This window comes from Amphiura filiformis, chromosome 13 (assembly GCF_039555335.1).
Source record: "Amphiura filiformis chromosome 13, Afil_fr2py, whole genome shotgun sequence".
NCBI classification, from domain to species: domain Eukaryota; kingdom Metazoa; phylum Echinodermata; class Ophiuroidea; order Amphilepidida; family Amphiuridae; genus Amphiura; species Amphiura filiformis.
This window is the reverse complement of record NC_092640.1, coordinates 11,759,954-11,772,840: the sequence shown is the minus strand read 5'-3', so window position 1 is coordinate 11,772,840 and position 12,887 is coordinate 11,759,954. Positions and strand designations below refer to the sequence as shown.

General features: G+C 35.5%; 1 protein-coding gene across 1 annotated transcript; it reads left to right on the top strand.

Annotated features, from left to right (window-relative positions):
• Nucleotides 1-4,914: 4,914 nt before the first annotated feature.
• Nucleotides 4,915-7,285, top strand: LOC140168011 (frizzled-2-like). The gene is given in 2 exon segments (XM_072191321.1): nucleotides 4,915-6,671; nucleotides 6,674-7,285. Coding segments are annotated over 2 exon segments (1,689 nt in total). The 5' UTR covers nucleotides 4,915-5,134; the 3' UTR covers nucleotides 6,826-7,285.
• The last annotated feature ends 5,602 nt before the right edge of the window (nucleotides 7,286-12,887 follow it).

Below are 12,887 nucleotides of genomic sequence, written 5' to 3'. Positions count from 1 at the left end.
ATTGTCAACATTTACAGCTTCAGCCTGATTGTATCAGATTGAGTCATGTAAAAAGTTGCAATAATAAAGTTCCATTGAAATAAGTTGATTCATGATTGTTGAGATACCAATACCGGTATTTTTTGTTAATTGTGTGCAAAAGTGAAATATTTTATATTCTCTTGCATTTCCATGCCATTTCTGCAAACCTTTTTGTTGTTGTTCAAGTTGAGGGAACTTGTGTTAAAAAAAGTGGACCTTCATAATAATGCCCATAGTCTGGAAAGCAACGCAACACAGGCAACGCAACAGCCCCAGAATCTACCAAAAAAAACCTGCATTTTTTGGGGGGCTTAAATAGAGAATAGCTGCCAAAATGTAATTCACATTGGATCCACTTTCTTGAGTAAAACCAAAGCCAAAAAGTCCTCAACTTTTTACGTGAAAGATTTTTCCCCTGAAACATTTCCACATTTTGGAAGCCCCAAATATAAATCCTGGCTTTAATATGGGCTTACTCTTCTTGCTGACAGTAGTTCTGATGCTATATCCTGTGTTAACTTTGATAAAAGAAGGAAAGAAAAATGAGAGCCAGGGAATAAGAGACAGAAATGTATTTCTCAATAGCATGCACTTCCCAATATTCAATAACATGTAGTGAACGGATTGATTCTGAGAATTTCAAAAATGAGGTAAGTAGAGGTGAAGTGAGGTTATTTGATGTTTATTTTTTATGTGAAACATAAGAATATGTTGTGGTAAGTATCACTTTATCTGGAATTGGAATCTGTGCACCATCTCATGCCCAAGAGCTTGCAGCTAAAATGTTTGAGCAACAACTTAATATAAAATGTGTCATTTGAGCTCTTGGAATAAAATGAGGTCTTTCACTGTTTATTTGTGCATGTGAAACATAAGAATGTTCACTGTCAGGTAATGTTATGATCTCCTGATAATTATCAGCTTCAATGCAGATGTGTTTATTTGCGTTTTGGCAACATAATGCTTTTTGCTGATGGCTGCAAGTTCACCACAGGAAAGTCGGAAAAACGTTTTTTATGTATTTTTATTCAATGAAAAGGAATATAGCATGGAACATAGGTATGTTTGTACCCCAGGGGCTGTACAAATTTTGAAGTATTTTAAGCTATTTTATTTAGGCTAGATATTAATGTAAAATTCATAATCATGTAAAATAAATATCATAAGAGCTGTATTGCCAAAAGTTGTTATCAAAAAGGTTACAAATGTTGGGTTACCATTTCCATGTAACAGATGTTTGAAACTATTAGAAACCAATTTATGGAACTGCCCCAAATGCAAGTGGTAGGTTTTTAATTGACAAGAAAAGAGGTCTAATCAGAAAATTCAACTGCAACTAGATTTGATATAGGCCTACATAATTATGGTTATGCACTTTATTTTATGAAGATTTGGTTGCTAAAACGAAGAAAACAATATAATATTTGTATGCAATGTTTGTATGCTTGATTACTGTGAAAATTAAATACTTGTATTGAAAAGTGTCGTTATTGTTGTTGTTGTTGTTGTCATTTGAACAGTTATATGTAATTTTAAAAAAATCAGTCACACCTAATCCATTTAAATAGACTACATTTTAAAGGTGGGTGACCCGATTGACAGCCTCATCCCCCAGAATACCCCATCAAAATGCAGATTTTGGTATCAGGTGAAAGTTCATATATTTCTCATTAACATAATAGGCATTCCAAATCGGTATTTTTCCAAAGAAATCATCAAAAAACTGTCAAATTAGTCTTGACTGCAGTATACCATGTTTGAGACTAATTCAACAGTTTTTTTGATGATATCTTCGAAAATCTTTGATATCAATATATTACATGATCATGGTGATTATCATAAATACTGCAGACTACCAGTATCAGGCTGTATTGATGTCAGTAATTCCATAAGGAAATTAGTCACATTTGCAAGAAATATTTTGTGTTCTTTTTGCATGAATGCTTGAAAGGAATGACATTTTACGTTATGCGTAAGTTTTAAGAATTTGATTTTCGAAATATATCGGGTCACCTTCGAGGTCTTAAATGGCATCCTGTTTTTATGATACTTTTCAATAGATAAAAAAAGCTTATTCCAAAAATTTTAGTTGATTCTGATTTTGCGTTTGCAAGCTATGCATGATTATGTGTATATAATACAAGAGAAGATTACACTGTGAACGTATGACAATAGTTTTGCTAAACAAATTAATCTGAATGACATTTTTGTTCATAAACATGTAGCCAGAGGTTTCCAGTGGTACCGTATTAAAATCTAAACTCTTTTTTGAGAAAAGTGGGGGGAGGAGGGTGAGGCTGAGTACTTTTACTAAAACTCATCATCATAAACTGAGTATTTCACATGATGATATTTTAGTACATCGAATGGGCATTATGTAAAAAGTGAAAAATCAAGAAAAATTGAGGGCGTCGGTGTGGAGCAAATCACACATTACGGGTTTAATTTCCACAGGTTTTCTACAAGTATCAAGTATCAATTATTTGACAGTGCAATCAGAATTTCTTCAAATTTTCACTTTATTTCTCAAATCCTTGTCAATCAACGATGTCACCTTTTGAGACAATTGAAGAGAATCAATGCTTGAAGGAAATGGTGGAAATAGGAAAATTGACTTGACACTGCCCTAGATTTCCCATGTGCTAGCTGTTGATGGGTGATAGGAGTTAGCAATATGTAGGGTCTAGTGCCAGACTCTAGTCTATGTAATTATGATAATATCTTAAAGTTCAGAGACAAGAGGGAGGGGAACTAAAGGAGTATTTTGTGATCATATCATCCTCTTTTTATGACATTTTTTAGTAGATATCCACGAAAAAAAGCTTATTCCCAAAATTTCAGTTGATTCCGATTTTGTGCATTGGCGTATGCAGGGGGGGTGTTACGGGTGTGAAACACCCCCCTTGGATCTGTCTAAAAAATAAAATGGGGGAAAAGAAAAGGAAAAGAAAGAGAGAGGAGGGATAGAGAGAGAAAGAGGGAGGGAGAGAGGGGAAGAGGAGAGGGGGGAGATGAGCAAGACATAGGGGACATATTATCACAATAATATCATAGGCCTATAGATGCCTTAACAACCCCCACACAAATGTGGGGGTTGTTAAGATAAAGCATATTTAGACAGTATTTTGCATTGAAATAGTGTAAAAATTATGTACCAAATGGCTTCAATTGGACCTTCATTTTGCAAAATTTCTGAGGAGGAAAAACTTGTTCACAAAAGGCTTCATAGACTGTCATTTCACAAGTTTTCAGCTTTTTGAAACTAAAATGTTACACACTAATAGTGCCAAAATGGTGCACCAAAACGCTTCAATTAGGTCTTCATTTTGCAAAAGTTTCTTATGAGGCCTGGGGGCACATCCCCCTCAGACACCCCCTGCATAGTGGATAAACAAGTAGCCATTTTCGCTTCTGCTTTTGACATTTACCAATTTGTGTTTACACACAATTTATAGGCCTACAAGTAAAGGCAAAACTTGTTCATGAAAGGCTTTGTGAACCGTCATTTCATAAATTTTCGGCTTTTTCAGACTAAAATTTTACACACAAATAGTACCAAAATGGTCCACCAAATCACTTCAATTAGGTTTTCATTTTGCAAAAGTTTCTTACTTCTCAGGGGGCACATCCCCCCTCAGACACCCCCTAGCTTCGTGCAAGCGCGACGCGATGTCCGCTACGCGGCCATTTTTCTGATTTGATTACTTTTTTTTTATCATCACACCCCCCTTGAAAAATTCCTGCGTACGCTACTGATTTTGTGCATGTGAGTTATGCATGATGTGTATTACACTGCTCCATAGAAAATGTGTTGTAATTTCATTCTGGTTTACCAGAACAAAATTCAAATTTGATGATATTTTTGCTAAACGAATTATTCTGCAAGAAATATTTTGCACATAAACATTATTTAGCCAGAGGTTTCCAGCGGTATAAAAATCAGAACTTTTTTTGAGAAAAATGGGGGGATGATGCTGTGGATCATGAAATGCCCTTTTAATGCTTGTGTCAATGTATTATTTCTATGTGGAAAATTTTACAATAATTGAGTCAAGTCAATTTTAGAAAAGTGGAGTCACAACTGACTTCCATGCATGTACCCTTAAAATGTCTTAATTGACAAGTTTCCTTGCGTGTGTGGCGCTGCACCTGTTTCACCAGATGATGGTGGATGCGATATCGCTATTTTGACGTCGCCATTGGATTAACACATAATCATGAAATCTTCACAAACAATTCTAAATTTGTTATGTGGTGTCAAAGCAAAATTATCTTACTCTAAAACCGTTGGGGTTCTGCAAAGTACCCCACTGCAAGTATGTTAATTGTCCATTTATAATCGCTAACCGTGTATTGTGAATGGGGCTGTCAGCCCTGTATCTTCGCCAGCCTCGTACGTCCGTGTTGCGTGTCCTATGCCGCCTGTGTTTCACAACCATGTCCAGTGTCTAGCCTAAATCTTGCAAGCTTTCGTCTCAGGCGCCCTTTCCGTGCCTCCATGTAACGGCGGTCAATACGACTCGTTCATTACCTTCCACGGTGCAGCTACCGTGCGTAAATGCAAGAATATAAAGGTTGACCCTATTCCGTGGTCTCACCGTGTTTTTCTTTTTGCAGGCCGGAAAACGTCACGTGACTACAGTGGAGCAAACCGATTGGTCGTCATCGTAATTGGGGCGAGCTAGCAGTTTCGCTGCGGACCCAAAATTGTCCCCCAAAATCATTGTGAATTTCACATTTCTCGCGTATAAGTGCTCTTTCTTTTGTTTGGATATGTATTTATTTTAATAAAAACCGTAAAAATTAACGTATAATATGTTATGAACTTTACATATCGGAAAAATCATGTGAATATCGCGGCGTGTGTTTAAGGGTATTACGAAACTATTGATGACGTCGATCTGCACTGTCAATTCACCGATCACAAAGCTGTGTAGATTTTCGCCGTAGACTTCGTACGTGAAGGAGAGAAACAAATTTTCTTAGTGAGCGACAATCAACCTAGATAATAATTTTCATCGTAAATCACCGTTATAACTTCATTTTTCGGTGAGTTTACCCTATCCGTATATGCAGTGGATGTTATCGAAGATTTGGATATAAGTTTGTGAAGATGGCGATTTGGAATCCCGGAGATCGGGGTGGTTTTCGGCTGTTATTTTTACTCGGAATCGTAGCTATCGTACTGCATCAAGCATCGTTTGTTGTTGCCCAGTATGATGCCTATGGGATAACACACGGCCGTTGTGAGCCGATCACAATTCCGCTATGTCAAGATGTACCGTATAATATGACTATAATGCCAAACCTTATGAACCATCAGAAACAAGAAGACGCTGGTTTAGAAGTACATCAGTTTTATCCTCTTGTTAAAGTACAGTGTGCCGTGGATTTAAAGTATTTCTTGTGTTCTATGTATGCACCAGTATGTACTGTTATTGAGTCTGCTTTGCCACCATGTAAAAGTCTCTGTCTGAGTGCACGAAATGGATGCGAGAGTCTAATGAACAAATTTGGATTTTCATGGCCTGAAAGTTTGGAGTGTGATAAATTTCCAGAAGAAGGACTATGTTTTGACCGTAACCGTACAAATGAAAAGATTACCTTGCCAACTACTAAACCGCCGAATACGACTTTGCCAGTGACAACATCGTTGAAAAAAGATCATGATTTTCGTTGCCCTGAAGAACTTATGGTGGACAAACCGGAATATACATTCATGGGTGCTAAAAATTGCGCCGCTCCATGTAATCAGTTTTTCAACTCCACTAAGGAGCAGAGGTTTGCAAGTATCTGGATCGGATCATGGGCATTTGTGTGTCTTGCATCGTCACTCTTCACAGTTCTAACTTTTGCGATTGATCGGGAAAGATTTAAATATCCAGAACGACCAATTATTTTTCTGTCCGGATGTTACGTCGCCATTGCTCTTGTGTACATTGTTGGATTTTTCATGGAGGACAATGTGGCTTGCAAAGCGCCACCAGATCCAATAGAAGGAGAACCGAAAATGCACCGAGAATGGATTTTAGTCCAAGGAAGCAAAAAGGAAACGCCTGGATGTATTGCGCTATTTATGTTACTGTACTATTTCCGAATGGCTTCGTCAATTTGGTGGGTGTTGCTCAGCTTTACTTGGTTCCTTGCAGCTGGTCTCAAATGGGGTCACGAAGCTATCGAGCGAAATTCACACTATTTTCACTTTGCGGCATGGGCTATTCCAGCGATAAAGACAATTGTAATAATCGCCATGTCGGAATTTGACGGAGACTCATTATCGGGTGTGTGCTATACTGGAATTTCTAGTTTAAAATGCTTCACGCGGTTTTGTAATACACCACTTTTCTTTTATTTAGTCGTCGGTTCTGTATTCCTTGCATCTGGGTTTATTGCGCTATTCCGTATTAGAACTTTCATGAAAGCAGATGGGAACAAAACAGACAAACTTGAAAAACTCATGATGAGAATTGGACTGTTCTCAGTACTTTACACCCTCCCAGCTACAGTAGTTATAGGGTGCTATTTTTATGAACAAAGTAATCGCCCATTGTGGGACGAATTCTGGAAAGCGCAGAACTGTCGTAAATATGGATTCTCATGTCCGCAACAGGACAGACCGCTTCCTGCTGAAGTCATGATGGTGCCAGACTTTTTAGTTTTATGATAAAATATTTAATGTTACTCGTTGTTGGAATAACATCGGGCGTATGGATTTGGTCGGGCAAAACAGTGCGATCATGGACAAACTTTTACATAAGACTTTGTCATTGGACACAACCAAAGCAAGCACCAACATCTGTGTAAAAGTACTAGTACTGTGATGCCTTGGTTTATGATTCGTGTTCGATTTATACCGATGCGAGAAGTGCCAAGGCCAAAGATTATTTGAATGTACCAAAGTCATCCAGGATTTATTATATTGTACTATGGTTGGAATTTCAGTGTAACTTAACTATACATCATTCATGGATTTACCAGGACATCTTTTCAGAGATGGTGACACTCTAATTTGCCAAAAAATGTTTTAAGAAAATAAGGGACTGAACACATTTTAAAATTATCAAAGTGATTTTGATTCATTGTGGATACTGTTTTCATGTGTGTATAATGGACGTTATATATATTGTGTGGACAGTCCCTTATTTTCTTCATTGTACATAAACTTACAATGCTGTACAGAGAAATAAATGCTAGTCTTCAGAACAGCTTCAATTTGAACAAGTTACAATTGCAAAGGTTTTTGTATGTTGGTGTGAGCTTTAAAGTTTTAAAAAAAATATTCTAAAATACCTTGAAAGAAAAAAAAAACCCAGAAAATGTGCAGATGTTAAATACGGTCTTCCAGTTCAGTAGAACAATAATATTGCAAATAAAAAAAAAAAAAAAAAGAATGCTAATCTAAGTAATTGACATGTTCTATCAGGTGGAACAAATGTTCATCTCGTTGCTCAGGAACGAGTCACCAACCACAAGGACTCCATCCTGAATCATGCATTTTTTATTTTAAGAACAAAATTTTATGACCAAACTTCCACATCACTACAAATTTATGTGAAAGAACTCAAAATTTGAAAAATCAGTAAATCTGATCATTTTTTGTGGGGGTGGGGGCTGCTGGGAGTGGAAACTTGGGGTTCATTCAACATTTGTCATTTGCACATTTTGGCTCACACTAACAAACAAGGATCTTTCGGGCAGTACTTACAGTCATTGACTCATTGTTGCATTTATGCAATCCATAAATACTTTGTAGTAGAATATATCGTATGTGATATCTATCATGAATATTAAAAGCCTTTTGTTTAATGAATCATGCATTTAAAAAGAAGCAGTACAATCATTAATGTAAAACCATTAGCTAAGTAAATGATGTGATTAATCATGCAATGTTTATTGATTATACCGGTATAATGAGATCCCTCAGAAATGATAAGCACTAGATTCTGGTTTTCTGTTCCTTGTCCACACAAGTGAGGAATCAAGAATTCATTTTGTAACTTTACTCTGGTCAGTGGTCATTCACCCAACATTGTCTTGTATTTCCTCCCCTCACTTTTTTAATTGAAATCAGTATTATTGGAAATTGTGTTTTGAAACCAGGAACCACATCATTTGTGCAGTTACTCTTTCATGTTCTTGATGTTTCTTTACTGGCATAATTATATGTTTCTAAAGAATGGATCATAGAATAGGTGCTGCCAATAACTGATAATTTTTTTACCAGATGCAAAATTGTATTTTAATTTCCTGTGCATAGTTTTATTCATGAATGATTGAAGAGGTCATATCTAATGGTTTTTGTCATGCTATTCATCAGTGACATTGATGACATTTTTGATGTAGACAGAAACAACATCACAAGTCCATGGGTTGGGGAGGGGTTGGTAATATGAAATTTAATTTTCATCAATTTCATGTGTCAAATGTAATTACAGTCAGTATTGGTGTGTGGGCTCAACTAGACAACTGCATCTAGTGGAATGTCAGTGCACTATTTTCGTTACCTTGCACTTCGAAAATCCATGACATGTTTTTATTATTTTAATTATCATTGTTTTTTCTGTCATAATTTGATTTTCAACATTGTTGCTTTTCATATAAATCATTTTTTGTAACATCCTGTGTATCGGGGATACAGTACATGCGCTGATTGTGAACACTCAATTATATCAGTGTGCAAATTTGTAAAATGAGTCCAGAGTTCCCATGACACAGGCAATTCAGTTAGTTATTGAATTTAATTCCTAGCGGCCCAATGTACAAGTTATTTAGTATTTCCATTCACAGCCAATGCAATCATGCAAGTAAATTGGGACCTGTCTGTACTGTAATCATATTCACACATTTGTATTGATAAACATTTTAATGTCTTTAACAACTACCGACTAAATTACCACCAAGTGGCAATGTGTAATTTAAGCAACAATTTACAAGTAACATGACTTATCAAATTGCTAGACCAAATTGCTATTGTATGTTTCCTATTATTAATTTTGAAGGTAATGTTTACATTCAGCCAAAATCGCTAACTGAAGTTTTTGTATGCAATTTAGAAGCAGTTTGCATTGTATTGAGACTAAAAATGCAGACTAAATTACTGGTGGGATACTATCTCTACATGCATGTCCTTGAATAGCTTGCATTTATTGACCCAGAAGTAATATTTTGCATGCAAGCCCATTACACTGTGGAATCTTGATTTCAGTCTGCAGCATAAATAATTGTTACAAATCTACATGCAAGCAAACCTGTTCAGACTACAAAATTATGAAACCCAGTAAATTTGATTTACATTTTCCTAGATACAGGAAGCTAACTGAATGCTTGGATGCCTTTATTATAACTAATCAATGAGATACAAATGAGCCCGTTGAATGTATCAAAATTAATCCAATAAATGTAACAAAGAAAGCTGCCATCCTGAATTTATAATGGATTTTGTTATGTAAAAACACTGCTCATGAACTGAAGTACCGGTATCGGGTATTGTTGAAATTATGCATGCCAGCCACCAAGAAAATAATATTAGGCCTATAATCATGATAAGGCCAAATAAAAAAATAAACATGTTTCACGTCCCCTCCTGCTTCCTTTTTTGAGATTTCTTCAATTATTTTTTTATTTTTTGAAATTCAGTTATAACTTTTCATAAAATATGTCTAGGAAGTAGATATGCATTCTATAGCTTTGCTAATTAATATACAAGAAACACTTTTGGAAGCCGGAAGGTTTTGATATACCGTACTTACTCTCAGAACAACAAATAAAAAGAGGCCTCCTTTTTCCAGGTATTATTGTGTATGCTAAAACAGCTCTAATTTTGGGTATTTACACCGATTTTGAGACAAAAAATAAAAAGCCCCCTCCTCCTCCTTTTTTCAAAAATCCAGACGTGAAACATGTTTTTGATTTTACTTGGCCTAATACAGATGCATAGTGATTCAGTCATACCCAAGTGTTGTAACCTTGATACACTGGAAACATTGAAACTGATCATGACCAAAATCTATTCTAGTGACCAGTGGTAAATGGTCATAAATATTTTATAGTAAAGCAAAAATGTTGAAACTGAAACAAAAATGTATTCAAAAATTCACACCACCATTGTGCTACAACTTAAGGGGTACATGATATAGCATACATTGTAGGAATTGGTGTTGTATTTCAAGACCGCCATTGAACTCTTGACCTTTATTATTCACCATATTCACAGTTCACTCCATGTATTCTAAGCTTTTAACTTTGTATTCAAATGAATTTCTGCAAAAAGTTCCAGATTTTCTTGAATAAATTTCTTCAATTTTGTATTCAGTGAGCAAGAAAGTCACTTTTATTTTTTTTTCAAGTGCATTTTGAGTTCACATTTTCATAACCAGTGTGCGAAAATCCATAAATAATTTCAAACAACGAATATAAATTCTGGCTAAAATTTGGCTCTTCACACTTCAGGAGAACAATCACAACACCAACACAGGTGTTGATGATGGCAATGGGCAAAGCCTTTAAAAAATGGTTGGAAATCTTTTCACATGTATTAACCACAAAAGAGGCTCTGCTTTTGTCAAATTCTGATAAATTGCTGTTGGTTGTTTTGATTACCAAGGTGCACTGCTGCATGCTGGTTTCATGAAGTGTGTGTTGGCATGACGTTTTGTGATAAATGAGGCCCTATAATAAAGGAGCAAAAAGAAAATGAGGCGATCACAATGTTGGGGTGTTTCGAACTGAGAGTATTGATCAATTTATGTCTGTACTTTTTCATTCGTAAAATTTGGGAAAATAGTAATAATAGAAGATATGATTGTGTAATCTGTCAGAGTTTACAAATAATACTCTCTTCCATACTTTTTAATCATCTGAAGTTACAGACTAATGACAATGCCCACACGCTTTCTTTGTAATGGAACGACTATCAGTCAATTTGCCACATTGGACAAAAGAGAACTCAATCATTAACTTTGGCACTAACTTGGTTTTGGCACGCATGCTTCAGATTTAATTTATGAAGACTTTTTGAGTTAGCGATGCAATTGTACATTTGTTATCGAGAGCTGTCATGGGCAAGTTCATATGCTAACGGACTAGTAATTACACCTATACTGTAAACCAGCCACAGTAAGTCAAATCTGTTCTTGCATTGAAAATGTTTCATCAAAACAAGATCCATTGAAATGAAATGAACAGTGTGTTTTTTGTGAATTTGTGTCCAGTGTTTTTGCTCAGATTTGACCGATGTTTGAAATTGTAATGACTAATAAGTGGTCACCGCCTCACCATTCACTAAATCAAATTATACATTGTTGAAAAATGTTCCTCTCAAAATTGAAGATAAAAGTCTTGATGTGGTGAGTAAAGCAGCCAATATTTTGCTCTTCAAACTTCCTTGAGTTCAAACCAAGTTGAAAACCACACTGTAAACAATCAATTGACTATAAATTTGTAGGCTACAGCCATATGACTACAAAGTTTTGGGTTTAATATCATGATTCATGCCCTACCATTTATTTTGTTTACTGTGCATGTGTGTGCAATATTCTGTAAAATACCAACATTGAAAACCCACAGTGGTAGGGTTAGGGTATTCTGTAGGAGTTTGAAAATGACTCTGCCGCCTAACTTTTTTTCCCCCAAAGTTTGAGTCCAGCACTTGAAACTCATACAAGTAAATAATATATGATGTTTTCAATTGCTTTATATAGTATGTAGGTGTCAATGCAAAGTTTACTAATTGTTCTACAATAACCCATGTTTGACAATGTTCTTGGACATTTGGACTTTGTTTTACAGCATTTGATCATGCTTATCTTGGTGTTCATATCAGCTGAACAGGCTGACCCTTGACCTGTGATGTTTGTTAACATGAGTGTTGATTTAACATGGCCGACTTTTTGACTCCAGTTTGGTGTTTGGCCTAGATTTTCAAATTCTGAAAAATTATTTTTGTGAAATTTACTCACTATTTTGAGCATAGATTACCGTACATGTATTTTGAATTACAATATAAATTATAAGCCTTGTTTATAATTGATCAAGAGAAACTAAATCATGTTACCAATCAGCAAAATTTTCAAATTAATATCACGATGCCATAATTATATAACAAATTAACATGTAACAATTTTTGAATTTGGAACAGCCTTCATGCAATTGTATTCCGTCATAATTTTCAGTCTGTAAAATGTTTCATGCACCACCTTGAACTTCTTGAAATGTTCATCAGGTTCACCTCCATCATGTTTACCTTCTATTGTTTATGGAAGGTCAAAAGAAGCATGTTTGTGAGAAGAACATGAGTAGTTCAGCATGGTGTTAGGTCTTTGTTTGCAAGAACACTGGAACTGATTAATAATGCCTCTCTTGAAGTTTAATGAAAATAATCATGATAATGTTGGACTTGTTGGTTTGCTGAAGTGTTTAAGTCTGTAATCATGTTACTGTAATTGAACCACAGTGTAATATTTCACAATCCTATTGTGTTTACAGCAAACCTTAATCATGTTAATTTAAGGAGAGCTCTGAAAAAAGCTGTGTCTAAAAAGTATTATAATTCAAAAGTTGTTTGACACCAGTTTTTTGCATCAGCAGTTAGTTCACAGATCAATAGAGCATATTTATACAAAACCATTCCTTTTGTGCGTTACCTGGGAGTGACCAATACTGACCACTATCCTCAATAAATGTTGTTGTTGACTTAAGTAGGGGCAACCAGTATGTATGCAAAGAATTTATTCTGCTGCTTCTAGTAAACATGATGAGGTGAGAAATTTAGCAAGAACCTGAGAAGCAATTCTGTCAATACTCAAAAAAATTATTACCAATTCCATGCACATTTGCATAGCTGAGAGTTCTGGTAAACTTTCATCTAC